This window comes from Lonchura striata, chromosome 33, assembly GCF_046129695.1.
Source record: "Lonchura striata isolate bLonStr1 chromosome 33, bLonStr1.mat, whole genome shotgun sequence".
Taxonomy (NCBI): domain Eukaryota; kingdom Metazoa; phylum Chordata; class Aves; order Passeriformes; family Estrildidae; genus Lonchura; species Lonchura striata.
In genome coordinates, this window is record NC_134635.1 from 3,368,148 (window position 1) to 3,386,133 (window position 17,986).

At 52.1% G+C, this 17,986-nt stretch overlaps 6 protein-coding genes across 6 annotated transcripts; 3 read left to right on the forward strand and 3 right to left on the reverse strand.

The window, feature by feature from the left end:
* The first annotated feature begins 2,571 nt into the window (after positions 1-2,571).
* Positions 2,572-4,182, forward strand: LOC110476904 (feather keratin B-4-like). Its single transcript, XM_021542197.3, has 2 exons — positions 2,572-2,654; positions 3,483-4,182. The coding sequence occupies exon 2, from the start codon at positions 3,517-3,519 to the stop codon at positions 3,847-3,849; it is 333 nt and encodes a 110-aa protein (XP_021397872.2). The 5' UTR covers positions 2,572-2,654; positions 3,483-3,516; the 3' UTR covers positions 3,850-4,182.
* Positions 4,183-5,865: 1,683 nt separating this feature from the next.
* On the reverse strand, positions 5,866-7,091 carry LOC110476903 (uncharacterized). The gene is made up of 4 exons (XM_077789326.1): positions 7,005-7,091; positions 6,824-6,881; positions 6,285-6,665; positions 5,866-6,185 (listed from the first exon to the last, which is right to left on the reverse strand). The coding sequence occupies exons 1-4, from the start codon at positions 7,089-7,091 to the stop codon at positions 5,866-5,868; spliced, it is 846 nt and encodes a 281-aa protein (XP_077645452.1).
* A 2,601-nt stretch (positions 7,092-9,692) lies between these two features.
* On the forward strand, positions 9,693-10,493 carry LOC110476902 (uncharacterized). The gene has a single exon (XM_031506863.2). The coding sequence runs from the start codon at positions 9,693-9,695 to the stop codon at positions 10,491-10,493; it is 801 nt and encodes a 266-aa protein (XP_031362723.2).
* A 680-nt stretch (positions 10,494-11,173) lies between these two features.
* Positions 11,174-11,625, reverse strand: LOC110476918 (feather keratin 4). The gene has a single exon (XM_021542213.3). The coding sequence runs from the start codon at positions 11,623-11,625 to the stop codon at positions 11,233-11,235; it is 393 nt and encodes a 130-aa protein (XP_021397888.2). The 3' UTR covers positions 11,174-11,232.
* A 3,857-nt stretch (positions 11,626-15,482) lies between these two features.
* LOC144247773 (feather keratin 4-like) lies at positions 15,483-16,031 on the reverse strand. The gene is made up of 2 exons (XM_077789354.1): positions 16,007-16,031; positions 15,483-15,899 (listed from the first exon to the last, which is right to left on the reverse strand). Exon 2 carries the CDS (start codon positions 15,873-15,875, stop codon positions 15,483-15,485), a length of 393 nt encoding a protein of 130 aa, XP_077645480.1. The 5' UTR covers positions 15,876-15,899; positions 16,007-16,031.
* Positions 16,032-16,833: 802 nt separating this feature from the next.
* On the forward strand, positions 16,834-17,481 carry LOC144247774 (feather keratin 4-like). The gene is made up of 2 exons (XM_077789355.1): positions 16,834-16,858; positions 16,966-17,481. The coding sequence occupies exon 2, from the start codon at positions 16,990-16,992 to the stop codon at positions 17,380-17,382; it is 393 nt and encodes a 130-aa protein (XP_077645481.1). The 5' UTR covers positions 16,834-16,858; positions 16,966-16,989; the 3' UTR covers positions 17,383-17,481.
* Positions 17,482-17,986: the final 505 nt, after the last annotated feature.

The following is a 17,986-nucleotide window of genomic DNA, read 5'->3' on the forward strand; positions in this document are numbered from 1 at the left end:
AATATTGTGTTGTTAGAAAGTGATTTATTTACTGCTGCAGAAAACGAGTGGGAATATCGTGTTAGAATGTTTGTCACAGGGAAGGATCTCTTCTGAAGACCTGCAATAACTTGGTCCCAGAGAAATAAAAAATACCACCAGGTGTTTTTGCATAAATATTTGTTGTCAGCGAAAATCCCTTTCAGCACCAAATTCTGCAAGAGCTGCAGCATCTCCTGGGTTTACGGGGAGAAGGGAAGAGGCAGGAAGGCTCTGGAGAATTTTTATGGCTTTCTGGGGCTGCCTGGAGGATCCCAGACATTCCTGCACCATTTATTATGCAGTCCCCGCAGGAGCTGTGGGTTTGCTTTGCATTGGGCGGGTTCCCAGCAGGGAAATTGGTTTGTTTACTGTTTATATTCATGATGGGTTTATCCTGGCCGCGGATGAAACCCACGACCCGCGAGGCCGCTTTCATCTCCCTGCTTTGCATCCACTAAATATTCCCGACTCCATCGCGCCAACTCCACCTTCCAAAGTGGGGATGAGTCAAAATCCCATTTGTTTAGGACTTCGGGCATTTTGGGCACAGACTTGGGAGCAGCCCCTGGTGTGGCAGTGGGTTCTAAGTGGAGTCCTGAGTGTGCAATTCCAGCCGTGATAAGTGTCCAGGAGATTTCAGATCGCTGCTCCTTGTAATCTTCCCATGAGCAATATCCCAAAGCTTTCAACTCCTGGGAGGAGGAGATGGAGCCAGCCAGACAAGCTGGACTTAGGATCACCTTCAGAAGTGGGGTTTGGGCTCTTTTTATCTTCTCCGTAGCTTTGGATGAGTTGGTTTTCAAACCACAAGCTGCTCTTAGAGCTGTTAGATAATTCTTGGTATAAAGGAAAGTCAGGGAATCATGGAATGGTTTGGGTGGGAAGGGGCCTTAAAAATCATCTAAACCATGGGCAGGGACACCTTCCACTATCCCAGGGTGCTCCAAGCCCTGTCCAACCTGGGCTTGGACACTTCCAGGGATTGGGCAGCCACTGCTTCTCTGGAAAACCAATTTTTTAACATTTCTGTGTGTGCAACAAGAATTTTGGGAAGGTCTGGTAAATCTTGAGGGACAGGAGAGCTTCCATCCATCGTGTCATCATTTTGGGTCATCCCAAACTGGGGACATCCAGCGACTCACGGCTGGAATTGAGCTGATGCAAATTCTGATTTGTGTTTCAAGGACAGGGTAGAAGGATTGGAGCTGGTGGAGAAGTTTGTGGGATCCATCAGGAATCTTGTCCACCCCTTTGAACCCCTGGTCATGTTCAAAGACTCCGTCCCTGCCCATTTGCTGATCATGCCACATTTGCATGTCTGAGTGGTCCAGGGAAATCTTTTGGGAACTTTGAAGATTTCTGCTCCTCAGAAGTCTCCAACCAGCGTTTATTTCCCAGGACATGTTGGGGAAGATACTCCCAGTTCGGGGCTGATTTTCTTGTCTCTGCCTCGGAGATTAAACACCACGAGAGGCTGGAATGCTCGGCCCTGCCCTCCAGCCTGCTCCTGCATTGTCTGCAATTACTTTTTAATCTGGAAATTGCCTTTGAAAAGGAACTGGAATTGCTGCACGCTGAAGTGATCTTTGAGACGTGCAAAGTGAAAGCCAGAATTGGCTTTCAAAGAGGGAAAAAAGGAACAGGAACATTACAAACATCTCTGAATAACTGCTATTAATTTGGGGAACAATTTTGCATAATGGTGCAAAGCCCAGCAGGGGAAAGCAATAATTTAGTGGCAGATGTAAAAGGGCTTGGCGTCTTTGATGACCCCAAAGATGAGCTTGGGCAAGGCTTTGAGCAGCCCCAAATTCCCAGGCATCCTCCAGCTGACCTCAGTCGCTGTCCTGGTTTGATATAGGGAGAAAACCCAGCCTGGAGACTCCTGAGATGAAGGACTTGGACACTCAGTTTCCAAACTGTGTCTCAGGTTCCATCATGGGAATATGGTGGTTTAATAATAAAGGAATAGGTCAGATGCTGATCCTCTTTCATGCTCTCTCTGAGTCAAGAAAATAAAATCTGTTCCCTCAAATAATCCATTTCCCAGTACCTTGGAGAGTGGTGGGGTTTACTCAGCTCTAAACGCTTTCTAACAATTTTATTTCATTGATTTTTGTGTGTCTCTCTCTGTTTGAGAGAAATTTGGTGAAATTCTGAGGCAGAAATAAGAATTTCTGCCCTTTTCAGAGCGAGGTATGCCAAAAACTTGTGCCCTTCGTGCTGTGGGAAAGGGATGTCACAGGGAAGGTCACTGCACCTTTCCTGATGGTTTCATTCATCCGTGTCATGGTTCCTTAGGATGCAAAATAATTTCCTGAGTAATCCAGATGAATCAGCCTCTGATCAGGAATTAACCGGGCTCACAAGATTTGAGGATAAAAGAAACCACTCCGGAGGAATGCATACATTACAGGGAGGAAATGAAATCCAGGCAAGAAACAAAATCAGAGAGGAAAAGTAAATCCCCAGCCAGGGGTATTTTGCATATGAGGAATCGTTAGCAATTGGCTGCTAATGAGCTACAAGCACAATTTGTGTGCGAGGTCCTCGGGCTCTCTGGGCCAGGGTATAAAACCAGCGCGGTCGGAGGAGCTACAACCATTCCTGCTTTGCTCTCCTTGGAGAAAAGGGTAAGTCTCGATCTGCTTCCCATTTTCCTGGATTGTTGCTGTCGTTGTGTTTTATTTTTCTGCTGTTTGTCTGTAGCAACCCGAGGTTTGCGCTCTTTAAAAATTGCTGGGGAGACTTCGAAGCAGCTTTTTCTCCAGGGAGGGACATTCTGTGAAGGGTGGAGGTCGTTCCTGTGCTGACTCCGGATTTTTTTAATTTGTGTCACCCAAATATTTCCCTTTCTAGAAGTCCCAAGCTCTGCCTGAGCGTTGCTCAGCAGCTGGGAGTGGATGTGGGGAATCTGTGCAGAGCTTTTGGCTCTCGGGTTGGAACCACAAAATATTCGGGGTTGGAAGGGACCTTTGGAGCTCTCAAGGAGCAGGTGACACAGGAGAGCCTCCAAGCGGGATTGGAAGGACTCTGGAGAGGGAGGCACGAGGCTCTGAATGTCTCCAGAGGAAGATTCCCTGAACTCCCTTGCTCTGAGCCACCGGTGCCAAAGCCTCACCACCTCGCGGTGAAACTTCTGCTCCTCATTTTAACTTGCTGAGGAAGTTTTTGTTTCTCCCTCTTTTTTCGAGCACAGTTTTTCCTTGCTTTCCTGCCTGGTGCCTCACCTCCCTGCTTAATTCACGGCTGCAGGAGGAGTGCGGTGGGAAAGGAACGCTCGGAGCCGCTCAGGAGGAGGTGGAGCTGCCCTTGGTGGTGTGGAGAGCTCCGAGTTTCACTGAAATCTCCTTTCAGGCCGAGACCAACCCTTCCTCCCATTCCCCTCGCAGTCCCTGCGCTCTCCATCACCATTACAGCTTAATTACGCGACTAATTACTCCTCGCTCCTTGTTTTGCAGAATCCCCTGCGTTCCACGCTCACAGCCCACAGCCATGTCCTGCTACGACCTCTGCGCCCCCACGCCCTGCGGCCCCACGCCGCTGGCCAACAGCTGCAACGAGCCCTGTGTCCGGCAGTGCCAGGACTCCACCTACGTGATCCAACCTTCTCCCGTGGTGGTCACCCTGCCCGGGCCCATCCTCAGCTCCTTCCCGCAGAACACCGCCGTGGGATCCTCGGCCTCCGCGGCCGTCGGGGATGCTCTGAGCGCCGGGGGCGTCCCCATCTCCTCGGGCAGCTCCTCGGGGCTCGGCACTTTGGGGTGCTCCGCTTTGGGGGGGCTCTACGGGAGGTCCTACCGGCGCTCCAACCGCTGCGGGCCCTGAGGGAGCCTCGGGGCGGCCGGGAAGGGATGAGCAGGAGATGGAAAGCGCGATCGGATGCAGGGCTGGGCCCGTGCCCACCCGCTCGCTGACCCCCGCAGCTTTGCCCCGAGCTCCCGGGGCTGCAGGAGCTTGGCCCTTCCCATGTGATGCCTTCCTGTGGTATCAGGGAGGTGAAAAATGTCACTCGATTGTCGCCGGGTGTCCAGCTGTCAAGCACTGCCTGGAAATGGGTGATGAATTTTAATCGGTATTCAACCCTTCTGCTTTCTTTTGCTGTTTTCTTTCTTTTTTTTTTTTTTTTAATTCCACTTCTTGCTCATTAAAAAGATGGTGCATCACAATTTGTGGTTCGCAATGTTCCTTCTCTCTCTTCCTCTTTGGAGCCTTCTCTGGCAGAAATTTGCCTGTGCATAAATTGTGAGTACCAAGCCGATCTGCATTTCAGTTATACCACGCTAATCACTTAGGAGTTAGATAAATATAAACAATGAATGATAGCCAATTTTTTTTAGGGGAATATTTTCCCTTTTTTCAATTTCTGGAAGAACAATATGAAATAATCACTCCTGGCTAGCAACAAAAGTGGGGAAAGAAGTGGGAAAGCTAAAACAACTTTGCGGACAAAACTTCTTTTAATTTATTCTCAAGATTCCTTTTAAAACTCCTCTTCATAAATTCGAGCAGATTCCCCCTGGTCCTGGCTCTCCAGGCCTTTGGAAATAATTTCTCCCTGTATTTCTTTGTCAGCTCCTGGAGACACTGGAAGGTGAAATCATGTCACCCCGAAGCTCCTCTTCCTCGGGCTGACCAAACCCAGGCAGAACGCCCAAAACCCAACAAAAAAAAAAAAACCCAAAACAAACAAACAAACAAAAAACTTAGGTCTCGTCCTTCCCTTGCCGTTCTGCTAGCTTAGAAACTCTGCAATTATGTCTCAATTGCTTGCTAAACGATGTGGTGATTGAGGGGCCTTCCGGCTGTTACCACAATTCCTCAGAGCAGAAACAATTACTCAGAACCTCGGGGAAGTTAATTGCGGGCAAATTGCTAAACAAACATTCCCCAGCGTCGTGTTAAGTACCCCAATTAAACTCCCATTGCACGTTTTAAAGATCCTTTGATAGGGAACCCTGAGCACGCCGTGGAGTAATGCTCCCGGAGGAAAAAAATAAAGGACAAATGAAAACCAGAGAGGCTTTTGTGCAACACCAACAGAGGTTTAATGTCAGACAGAAGAGCAACAGCCGAGGGCAGGGAATCCAGGCGATCCCAGGGACAGCAGGGGATGCAGGACTCGTGCTCTGGGAGCAGGGCCTTGCTCAGGAGCGGGATAAGCTGGGGATGGAGGGGTCAGGGCACAGAGAGGGGATGGAGGGCTCAGGGAATCCCGAGGGGATGGAGGGCGCAGGGAATCCCGAGGGGATGGAGGGCTCAGGGAATCCCGAGGGGATGGGAGATCCAGGTACAGAGAGGGGATGGAGGGCGCAGGGAATCCCGAGGGGATGGAGGGCGCAGGGAATCCCGAGGGGATTGGAGATCCAGGTACAGAGAGGGGATGGAGGGCGCAGGGAATCCCGAGGGGATGGAGGGCGCAGGGAATCCCGAGGGGATGGAGGGCGCAGAGAATCCCGAGGGGATGGAGGGCGCAGAGAATCCCGAGGGGATGGGAGATCCGGGCACAGAGAGGGGATGGAGGGCTCAGGGAATCCCGAGGGGATGGAGGGCGCAGGGAATCCCGAGGGGATGGAGGGGTCAGGGAATCCCGAGGGGATGGAGGGCTCAGGGAATTCCGAGGGGATGGAGGGCGCAGGGAATCCCGAGGGGATGGAGGGCTCAGGGAATCCCGAGGGGATGGGAGATCCGGGCACAGAGAGGGGATGGAGGGCTCAGGGCACAGCCGGGGCTGCTGGGCACACTCAGCTGCCCCTGCCAGCGGCTCCTGCCCGGTGTCCCCATGGCCGGGGCTGGCCTCCAGGGCTGGAACAGCCGCTGGGGGCTGGCACTGCCAGGGCGGCTTTAGAAAACCCCACAGCTCCCGCGGCGGGACCTGCCCCATCTCTGGGAGCAAGGCAGGGAATAGCCCAGGCCCCGCGAGGAGAAGCCGGAGCTGTAGGACCTCCCACAATTGCCAAAGGAGCCCCCATAGCCCCCCAGGGAGCCCCCATAGCCCCCGAAGGAGCCCCCATAGCCAATGTCACCTCCATAACCCAGGGAACCCCCATATCCAAGGGAGCCCCCATAGCCCCCCAGGGAGCCCCCATAGCCCCCACAGCTCCCCAGGCCAAAGGAACCCCCATAGCCCTGGGAGCCCCCATAGCCCTGGGAGCCCCCATAGCCTGAGAAACCCCCATAGCCCTGGGAGCCCCCATAGCCCTGGGAGCCCCCATAGCCCCCATAACCTCCCAACCCAAAGGAGCCCCTATAACCACGGGAGCCCCCCAACCCAAAGGAGCCCCCATAGCCCTGGGAGCCCCCAAAACCTCCTGAGCCAAAGAAGCCCCCATAGCCAGAGGAGCCCCCCAAGGCCAGGGGACCCCCAGAGCCTCCCAGCCCAAAGGAGCCCCCGTAGCCCGGGGAGCTGCGGGAGCTGAAGGAACGCTCCAGCCAGGCTGGGCCCGACGATCCCACAACGCTCTCCTGAGGGAAGGTGCTGAGCATGGGACCCGGGATGGTCACCACCACCGGCGGGGGCAGGATCACAGCTCTGGAGTCGGGGCACTGCTGCACACACGGCTCGTTGGAGCTCTCCGCGATGGGCTGGGGGCAGCTCACGCCGCACGACTCGCCGGAGTAGGACATCCTTCTGTGCTGGGAGGCTGCAACGCACAGCAGAGGGGACTTAAAAACTAAACTGGCTGAGATGCATCAATATTAAACTCTGTGTCTGAAATATTAGTGGGAAACAGGTGAATTCAATGATGATATCAAAGAAATCTCATTGTTGTATCACTTCCACCTTTAGGCTTCCTCTCACCACAATCATCCTTGCATGAGAAATTCTCTGCTGGATAATTAATCAAACTTGTAGCAGCCTGTGGCAAAGATTCAGTCAAAGGTGTAAGACCCGCAAAAAAGAAGCGAAGAGGAAGAGGAAAAAAGGCTCATTGACTTTATGCAGTAATTCAGATTTTCTGGAGATGCGTGGCACCACTTACCTTGTTCGCTGCAGGGATGGGAACAGGAGCAGTGGATGAAGGTCTGTGGGTGACCTGAGCTTTTATATCCTCCTTAAAGCCACCCATCCTCGTTTATTACAAAACCAACGCCACAGTGGGTGCTTCCATTCTGTCACCTCAGCACTCCCAGACTCGCGTGGCTATGACACAACTGCTGATGGCAATCAGCTCCCTCTGAGAGCGATCCGAGGCGATTTGGGGAATTTGGGGCTGAAGGGTGGTCATGGAGCCATCAATTAAAGCCAGCTCTGGTTCACTCCAATTTTATTGTCCTTTTAAATTGGGACATTTTAATGGCCACGGTAACTCTTCCATGGTGTGGAGCCCTTTGTGGTGCCACCTTCACCAGGTGAAGGTCACCCAACTGGACCTAAAATTGTGGCTGTGAGAGGACACGAATTCTCCTTGTAGCTGAGTAGGGATCTACAAAAGTTGTCTCCAAAGAGGCAGAAATTGGTACAGCCAGAAGAGGCCTTAGCTTAAAACTAATTCCAATTTCACGATTTCATTTGAAATCTCAACTTCTAGAAGTTCAGTTTGAAATACATTAAAAAATCTTTATTTTCTCCCCCCCCTCCCCCCGTGAAGTACTGACCACTACAGAAAAAAGAGAGAATTTATTAAAGTAGTAATAAAATAAAATATACTTTATTAGGATGAGTCTGGAACATCCTGCAGTTATTTATTTTCTTTCCTCTTGCAACTGTTCTCTAATTTTACAATGTTGCAAAAGAGAAGCAATAAATTACCTCTAAATTGTAAAATAGCTCTGCTTGTGAAGTGTCATCAGGATTTGCTGATAATAATGAGAGGTACCTGGAGGATAATGACTTTAAGCTGCCTCACAAATACTCATTAATAGTCAGTGCTTGCAATTTCTGTTATTATCCTATTAAATGGAGGCTGGGAGTTATGAGGATTTATTCTGAGTTAGGAGCTCCCTTATTATGAAACAGCATAATTTAAAATCCGCCAATCAATGTCACTCCTCTTGATTCTCTAATTAGCCTCTGATTAATAATTTCAGTGCTGGCAATGATTTAATTTTCATTCATGAGCTCAAATTCTTCATTTTATTAACTATTAATGTGTTTGGGATGATTACGACAAGTACCTCATGTGCCATATCGAGTGCAGCTTCTTCTTAATTTATGAGGCAGCATTTTACTGAAATATCTTAAATTCCAGGGGAGAAATTAAAGCCTGATTGCAAATCATCTGAATTTTCAGGCTTAACCATCAGTGTTCTGCAAAAAAAGTGGTCTCAGACTGATTTTCTAAATTCTCTGCTCTTGGAGTCTCACCTGTAAATATTTTGTCCATGAAATTGTTCCTCATGACACAGAGGCCTCAGCTCACACGTCTCTGAACTGACGCTCCTGCCCCAGTTTTGGGCGCTGACGTTTCTGTGTTCGAGTCTAACACACCAAATATGAATTTCCTGTGGGCATTCACAAAGCCCCTGATGGTCCTGGAAGGATCTGGAACATCCCCCAGGTGTCACTGCCTTGGTGACATTCCAAAGCCAGCAGGGCATGGAGCAATGGAGCCCACCTTGGAATTGTTGAGTAATTAATGGCATTTGAGCTGCAAACACAGCTCTTAAAACCCCTCACGTTTCTGAAGCACTTGGAGATAACTTATTTTCTTCATTTTTGATACCCCTCTACCCCCTCCATATTTTTGTGCAGATCCCATGGATTTTCACGGGATTCACTTAGATTTTAAAAGGCGAAGTTAATTAATCTGAGCTCATCAAACTCAAAGACAGCTCGTGATGGGGATTATTATCTCATCATTCACCAACTCGATGCCCTCAAGTCTGTCCTGACATGGCCTCACGCCTGTTTTTGCGCGTGGGGAGTGGCAGTGCAAAGCCAGCAGAATTAAATCCCTCCATGTGAGGGTTGTTTTGTGTGGGACCGGAGGCACGGAGGGCGTTTTGTCCTTGTAAGCACTTTGGGAAATGTATAAAAGCTGCCACCACTCCGAGCCTCTCCACCACATCTCCTGGGTTATTCACCTTGGTGAACAGGGTAAGTCAAATTTGAACTCTTCTCTCCCTCTGTCCTTCCTTTTCCCCATCCAATTCTTTGATGTTATGGATTGGCAGATTGAAAAACTGTGCGTCTCACAAGGTTGTTGTAGAATAAAATCTGAATTTTCAACGTGCCACCTGAAATAACCATTTCAAGGCATTTTAGGTACAATGAGTAAAATTTTAAAATACCTGCATGATCATTCCCACCTTGTGGGAATATAAGGGTGAATTTTCTGGTTTGGAAGCTGATGGCTACTTGGGAGAAGATATGAAACTACAAAAATTGCTGCTTTGTATTGGACACTTCTTAATTTTCCTACAGATACATTGCTAGATTTCAGGTGGTCTTTATAAATTATAATGAGATAAAATGAAATTTGTCACAGAGTAAGAAGTGTCACCAGAGATGACACCAGATGTTTTCATTTGAGTGGGACATCTCATGGACCTTGACAGCAACCAGAGTATAGAATGTGATTTTTGTGGTCACATGAGAGACAGATTTGGAAAGCAATGAACTCTGGGCTCTCACATTTTCCATGGCAAAGCACAGGAAGAGCCAGGTGGAAATTTCTGCATCTGAAACCTTTCTCCTGCTGTGCATTGCAGCCTCCCAGCACAGAAGGATGTCCTACTCCAGCGAGTCGTGCGGCGTGAGCTGCCCCCAGCCCATCGCGGAGAGCTCCAACGAGCCGTGTGTGCAGCAGTGCCCCGACTCCAGAGCTGTGATCCTGCCCCCGCCGGTGGTGGTGACCATCCCGGGTCCCATGCTCAGCACCTTCCCTCAGGAGAGTGTTGTGGGATCATCGGGCCCAGCCTGGCTGGAGCGTTCCTTCAGCTCCCGCAGCTCCCCGGGCTACGGGGGCTCCTTTGGGCTGGGAGGTTCTGGGCGTCCCCTGGCCTTGGGGGGCTCCTCTGGCTATGGGGGCTCCTTTGGCTCAGGAGGTTTTGGGGGCTCCCAGGGCTATGGGGGCTCCTTTGGGTTGGGGGGCTCCCGTGGTTATAGGGGCTCCTTTGGGTTGGGAGGTTATGGGGGCTATGGGGGCTCCCAGGGCTATGGGGGTTTCTCAGGCTATGGGGGCTCCCAGGGCTATGGGGGCTCCCAGGGCTATGGGGGTTTCTCAGGCTATGGGGGCTCCCAGGGCTATGGGGGTTCCTTTGGCCTGGGGAGCTGTGGGGGCTATGGGGGCTCCCTGGGGGGCTATGGGGGCTCCCTTGGATATGGGGGTTCCCTGGGTTATGGAGGTGACATTGGCTATGGGGGCTCCTTCGGGGGCTATGGGGGCTCCCTGGGGGGCTATGGGGGCTCCTTTGGCAATTGCGGGAGGTCCTACAGCTCTGGCTTCTCCTCGCGGGGCCTGGGCTATTCCCTGCCTTGCTCCCAGAGATGGGGCAGGTCCCGCCGCGGGAGCTGTGGGGTTTTCTAAAGCCGCCCTGGCAGTGCCAGCCCCCAGCGGCTGTGCCAGCCCTGGAGGTCAGCCCCAGCCATGGGGACACCGGGCAGGAGCCGCTGGCAGGGGCAGCTGAGTGTGCCCAGCAGCCCCGGCTGTGCCCTGAGCCCTCCATCCCCTCTCTGTGCCCGGATCTCCCATCCCCTCGGGATTCCCTGCGCCCTCCATCCCCTCTCTGTGCCCGGAACTCCCATCAACTCGGGATTCCCTGACCCCTCCATCCCCTCTCTGTGCCCTGACCCCTCCATCCCCAGCTTATCCCGCTCCTGAGCAAGGCCCTGCTCCCAGAGCACGAGTCCTGCATCCCCTGCTCTCCCTGGATCGCCTGGATTCCCTGCCCTCGGCTGTTGCTCTTCTGTCTGACATTAAACCCCTGTTGGTGTTGCACAAAAGCCTCTCTAGTTTTCATTTGTCCTTGTATTCCCTTGACGGGATATTCACTCTTGTGCTGGGAAGAGATGCCTGGAGTTCCTCATTTGGCCAAAGCCTTGGTCTTTGTCATTTGGGGAAAGGAGGCAAAGAGACAGGAGGAGTTGGATGCAGGAAAACTTTATTGTAGCAAGAAGGGCAGGAGAGGCAGGGATGGGGACGGCGGGCAGCCCCCGGGCAGGCCGGGTGTCACGGGCTGCAGGAGGCCAGGGCAGCTTGTGCCGAGCTCAGCTTCTCCACGCTGGGCTGGGGCGGCGGCGGGGCTCTGGGGCTGCTGGTGGTGGCTCTAGCAGGGCCCGCAGGTGTCCCAGAGCCTCCTGCTGTAGCGGGGCAAGGCGCAAGGGCTGCAGGCGGCAGCAGCGGAGGCTCTGCCAAAGGTGCAGAGGCCGCCCGAGGCCTGGGTGGCACCGGCGCCGTAGAGGCCGCCCAGCCCCAGGGAGCCGCCAAAGGCCGGTGCTCCGGAGGAGCCCACCACGGCCTGCTGGGGGAAGGAGCTGAGGATGGGCCCGGGGAAGGTGACCACCACGGGCGGGGGCTGGATGAAGGCAGACGAGTCGGGGCACTGGCGGGCGCACAGCTCGTTGCAGCTCTCAGCGATGGGCTGGGGCACAGCCACGCTGGTTCTGGGCGGGCACAGCTCCGTGCTGCTCCGGGGTGGGCACAGGTCGTAGCAGGACATCTTGGCCTGGGATGCGAGGCTGAAAGATAATTCAGAAAAACTGGGGTCAGAACGACCATGGGGATCTCCCGATTCAGCTGCGGCTTTTTCCCCCAGACCTGACAAAGGCCTTGAGTCGCCAAAGCCGCACAGCCTTGCCTACCCTGCCCAGCACTGGCCCTGTGCCCTGCAGCCCCCTCAGAGCCCTGATCTTCACACCTCCAGACCTCACAATCCTTGCCCAAGTCCCTGCCCGGCTCCATCTGTCCTGTCCAAGGGATCATAGCAGGACATCTTGCAGGCTTGAAGGTAGGTTTGCAACAGAGACACGAAAACTATAAAAACTCAGAAGTTGATGAGAGACATTTTCAACATGAGTGAAGTCACTGTGTTGTGGTTCGTGTTCAACCTTCATTGTCATGCTGAAAACCCAATGAGCACCTTGATCCAAAAATTCCTGCCTATGTAAAACCGTCCCCATAACGACCAGACCCCACAGACTGATCTTTGTTCTGGCCCCACATAGTTGTGTCATTCAGGTTTTGGAAATGCTTATAAAAACCTCAGTCCCATCTCCCATTAACTTCCCCAAAGTTGGGAAGTTGGGAAGATCTGGGGACTCCCAAAGATTCGGATACTCCCATATCCCACATTTCCCACTGGTTTCATTAAGAGTAATTCCAGACAGAAATTATGTAAAGCTGTTCTAAATTTCAGCATTCCCAAAGGAATCTTCTACTGCTCTGGTTCAGACTCTGATTAAATAAACAGAAAGGAATTAAAAATTCATACTCACTAAGCTCCACAAGGCGAATGAGCTGCGAGAAGTGTTTGTCCAGCACCCAAGCACTGGAGCTTATATAGAGGATCCCAACATTCCTGAGGGTTTGGAACTTCCTTGGGGTGGGGGTTCTGCCTGAAAGAAATTGTTTGCCAGCTTTGAGTCACAAAAGTTTGGAGTTTGTGGCAGTTCTGATTTCATTCATATTCTCCTATCGTGTGATGTTGGAGTTTCACCATCCTGATTTCTTTAATCTTGGGTCTTAATTGGCACTGGCAATTCTTGGCATCATTAGAGTGACCTCACTGGAATTACCATGTTCATTAAGCTGACTCCACATGTTACTTCTTCCTTTACAACCTTGTCATGATCTTGTCTGCTCCAAGATTTTGTAAGACTCATCTTTGGCTGACATGGACATTTTTCCTTAACAGCCCTTTAAAATTATCTGATAAATTAATTAGAAGCAGAAACCAGCTTATTCCAGAACTCCCCAGGGACAAATATCATTTCCAGCTGTAATTAAAGAGACCTTGTTGGTATGAGATGGATTTAAAAGGTCATGAATATCTGCTGAGATCATCCAGGACACTCAGCAGTCCCCCAATAGTTTTGCATTGAGAGGGAGGTTTGGAATCAATTCTACATAAAAATCACTTTGTTTAAATAAGAAGGATTTAGTGGAAAATATAATTCAGTTTTAAATGGGTCAATGGTGCTGAATGTTCCCATATCAAGTCCTGTGATTCCAATTCTGAAGAAAAACCAAAGAGGCAGATCAAGGTTTTTCTTTAATGTCGTGAGTGTAATCTCTTATCAAGAGTGTTCAAGCCCTTCTTGAGAAAAATACTTTGTAATGATTTCACAAACATTCATTATCTGCTGTTCAACCCAGCTAATGTTCGGTGTTGTATTACACGAGTGATTTAGACATTTCACTCTTACACAACCCCAAGCTGCTTTAATGTGCAGGAAACAAGGTGGTGCCTGCCATTACTTTGATTAAATCATGATTTGTGCCATTGGAAGTCAAGGGTTAATGATTAATGCAGTTCTTCTTTTCCTTCTTTAAAAAAAAAATCCTTTCCATATCCGTGGTTGAATCCTCTGTGAGTTTAGGATTCCACCTTTGCTGTATTTGATTTATTTCAGGCTATATTTTCCATTTAAAAAAAAAAATTGTGATTATTTACCCTTTTCCTATGTTTTTTTCAGAGCACAACTTTTAGGTTTTCACCTGTATCCGGTGCATTTTACAGACCTTTCTGGTCATTCCTGAGAAATCCCCCCAGACATCTGCTCTTAACTCCTACGCTGAAGATTGGTTGTTGTGGTCCAGGTTCACACCAATATTTTCATTTTCTCTGCAGGTGGAAAAGGATTTGGGTTTAGGTTTGTGTTTGGGTTTAGGTTTGTTTATTGCCCCAACAAATTTCCCTGTATTTGCTGCAGGGGAAGGAAAAAATTGATTCTCCAAGCACAGAAAGGGTTTGAGTGGTTCCCACATCTCCCAGCCTGGGGGACATTTCCTTGCTTTGATTTATATTTTACAAAAATCTGACAGTGAGAGTAAGTTGTGCCTCATCCCTGGCTCAAACTCCCTTCAAATCCAACCCCTCGATTTCTCCTGGGCTGCATCAAAACCCCCGTGGGCAGCAGGGGAGGGGAATTCTGCCCTGCTCAGGTGAGACCTCACCTGCAGAGCTGCCCCAGCCCTGGATCCCAGCCCAGGCAGGACCTGGAGAGAGCCCAGAGGAGGCTGAGGATGACCCGAGGAATGGAGCAGCTCTGCTAGGAGGAAAGGCTGAGAGAGCCAGGATTATTCTCTTTGGAGAAGGGAAGCTCTGAGGTGACCTCACTGTGGCCTTGCAGGACCTGAAGGCACTACAAGAAACACGGGGAGAAGCTTTTCCCAAGGGATGGAGTGACAGGACAAGGGGGATGGGTTCTGACTGACAAGGAGGAGGTTTAGATGGGATTTTTGGGAGCACAGGGAAGGTCCTGGCACACGATATTCCATGGCTGCCTCATTCCTGGAAGTGTCCAAGACCAGCTTGGACAGGGCTTGCAGCAACCTGGGGTGGTGGAAGATGTCCCTGCCCATGGCAGGGCATGGAACGAGATGATTTTAAGATCCCTTCCCACCCAAACCATTCCATGATTCTGTGATTGCCTCTCTCCACTTCATATTAAAAACACCGTGATTTCAGCCCTCTCTAGACTTCAACATTAATTTGGACGGTTTCTGTGTGAAAAAACCCAAAACATCTAAGTGCAGATTTTCTCGAGCCCCTGAGGAACAAAAGCTGTGAGAGCACTTGGGAAGCACTGAGCAATGATCCCTGCTCCCTGTTTTGTTGTTTTGTACCCTTGCATGTCCCTGGGCTGAGTAAGAGTGCCCAAAGCAGGGAGGAGCTGCCCGGCACCTCAGCCCTGATCAGATCGTTCTAGCCGCTGGGTTTGGCCAGGCCGAGCCCTGCCCTGCTCTAACTTTCCCTTTTGTGTCATCCAGGGCAGGCTGCTCCCCTCAGAGCGGCTCCAGAACTCCCAGGCCCTCCCACAGTGGCTCTCCACAGATTTAAGCAACCAGAAACGGTCAAGTTGAATAACTCTGTTATGAGAAGGCAAGATCTTAAGTGAGTGCTCAGCACCATTTAAACAAAAAAAAAAAAAAAAAAAAGAAAATAGCACAAAAATTTGATGCATGAAAGATTTATTGCAGGAACAACTTGAATAAGTCAGAGAGTACAAAGGAAAGTATTGGAAAACAAGAGTTACAAACAGTATTAAAAAAAAAGCTAAAACTTTTAACTGATGCAGATGTCAACAAGCAGAGCTATACAAATGCAAATATGACATGAGGTTGATAAAAATGACATAATAAAGACAAAAGAAAAGGAAAGAACAATGAAAGCGTTATACATGGTAATTCACAAATGAGAACATGAGGGACTAGATCATCAAATTGTACACAAGGTAAAACCCTAAGCATAGGAAAAGAAAAGGATTAAAGGAAACAGAAGTGACAGAAACAACACAGATGAAAAACTTCTAGAGTTCTCCATCGCTGACAGCCAAAAAAGGCTCTGGGATGAGCCTAGCAGGGCCCGCAGGTGTCCCAGAGCCTCCTGCTGTAGCGGGGCAAGGCGCAAGGGCTGCAGGCGGCAGCAGCGGAGGCTCTGCCAAAGGTGCAGAGGCCGCCCCAGGCCTGGGTGGCACCGGCGCCGTAGAGGCCGCCCAGCCCCAGGGAGCCGCCAAAGGCCGGTGCTCCGGAGGAGCCCACCACGGCCTGCTGGGGGAAGGAGCTGAGGATGGGCCCGGGGAAGGTGACCACCACGGGCGGGGGCTGGATGAAGGCAGACGAGTCGGGGCACTGGCGGGCGCACAGCTCGTTGCAGCTCTCAGCGATGGGCTGGGGCACAGCCACGCTGGTTCTGGGCGGGCACAGCTCCGTGCTGCTCCGGGGTGGGCACAGGTCGTAGCAGGACATCTTGGCCTGGGATGCGAGGCTGCTCTGCAAGAGAGGGCAGCCGTGGCAGGAGAGCAGCCCAGGCCAGCGCCCGAGCCACAGGGGCCGGGGCTGGAGCAGGGAGCCGCGAGCAGGAGCGCCGGCACACTTACCCTTGTTCCCGAGGAGGAGAAGGTGGCCAGGGCACTGCTTGGTCCACTCTGGCCCGGGCAGGGCTTTTATAGCAGCCCTGGCATTGCTCAGCTCCAGCCGGGCCAGTCTGCACAGGGGACACTCCCTGCTGCTGCTGCTGCTGCTGCTGACACCAGGGCTGTGCGGCCCCGGCCCCTCCCTGAGTCAGCATCCCCCAGGTGCCACCACAGCACATCCTAAGGTCCAAAAGATCTCGCCCTTCCTGCCACATCAGATAATTGATAGCAAGGATGGCACCCTGGTAAGGACTCCAGGAACTTCCTTACTGGTCCAAAGGGGTGGGGCAAGGCTGGAATTAGCCAGGACCAGAGGGTCATCTCTCCTCTTTGCCCTGTGAAGATCAGGCCTGACAGGAGAAGTCTTTGTTCCCAGCCTCGTGGAAACCCAGGGCACTGAGTGCAGGCAGATGGGGTCAGGTTCTGATGGGTTGTCCTGTGATTCTCAGATCCCCTTCATGGTGAAGGATCCGGACGCTCCTGGCCCAGATACTCCAGTCCTTGACTGGGGTTCCTGCAGCCCATTCCTGAGTGCAATCCAAATTGTCAAGTAGCAGATGTGGCAGAAATGATAGGATGGCTCGGTCATCCTCAGATATGCTGTGGTGGCACCTGGGGGATGCTGACTCAGGGAGGAGCAGGGGCCGCACAGCCCTGGTGTCAGCAGCAGCAGCAGCAGCAGCAGCAGCAGGGAGTGTCCCCTGTGCAGACTGGCCCGGCTGGAGCTGAGCAATGCCAGGGCTGCTATAAAAGCCCTGCCTGGGCCAGCCTGGACCCAGCAGTGCCCTGGCCACCTTCTCCTCCTCGGGAACAAGGGTAAGTGTGCCGGCGCTCCTGCTCGCGGCTCCCTGCTCCAGCCCCGGCCCCTGTGGCTCGGGCGCTGGCCTGGGCTGCTCTCCTGCCACGGCTGCCCTCTCTTGCAGAGCAGCCTCGCATCCCAGGCCAAGATGTCCTGCTACGACCTGTGCCCACCCCGGAGCAGCACGGAGCTGTGCCCGCCCAGAACCAGCGTGGCTGTGCCCCAGCCCATCGCTGAGAGCTGCAACGAGCTGTGCGCCCGCCAGTGCCCCGACTCGTCTGCCTTCATCCAGCCCCCGCCCGTGGTGGTCACCTTCCCCGGGCCCATCCTCAGCTCCTTCCCCCAGCAGGCCGTGGTGGGCTCCTCCGGAGCACCGGCCTTTGGCGGCTCCCTGGGGCTGGGCGGCCTCTACGGCGCCGGTGCCACCCAGGCCTCGGGCGGCCTCTGCACCTTTGGCAGAGCCTCCGCTGCTGCCGCCTGCAGCCCTTGCGCCTTGCCCCGCTACAGCAGGAGGCTCTGGGACACCTGCGGGCCCTGCTAGAGCCACCACCAGCAGCCCCAGAGCCCCGCCGCCGCCCCAGCCCAGCGTGGAGAAGCTGAGCTCGGCACAAGCTGCCCTGGCCTCCTGCAGCCCGTGACACCCGGCCTGCCCGGGGGCTGCCGCCGTCCCCATCCCTTCCTCTCCTGCCCTTCTTGCTACAATAAAGTTTTCCTGCATCCAATTCCTTTCTTTTTACCTTTTTTCCCAAAACGAGGAAATTCCAGAGCATGTAGGTATTGCAAGAGTGGGAGGGGACCTGTTGTGTGTTGAATAGTCTTATGCAATGGAAAATGGAAGTGGATGTGGAAGGTAAGCGGGATGAGGGACAGAGACATGATGGTGGAGAAGAAAATGAAACCAATATCGATACTTAACCAGAAGATAGAGAATGTTGAGAAGGGGCTACTTTGGGAGAATCAGAAGATGGAGGGGAAAGAGAAGGAGAAGGACGTGAAGCACGAGACGGACAAGAAGGATGAGGGGAACGAAGTGTAAGAAGATGAGAAGGAGAAGGGGAAGGAGAAAGAGAAGGAGAAGGAGAAGGAGAAGGACAAGGAGAAGGACAAGGAGAAGGACAAGGACAAGGACAAGGACAAGGACAGGG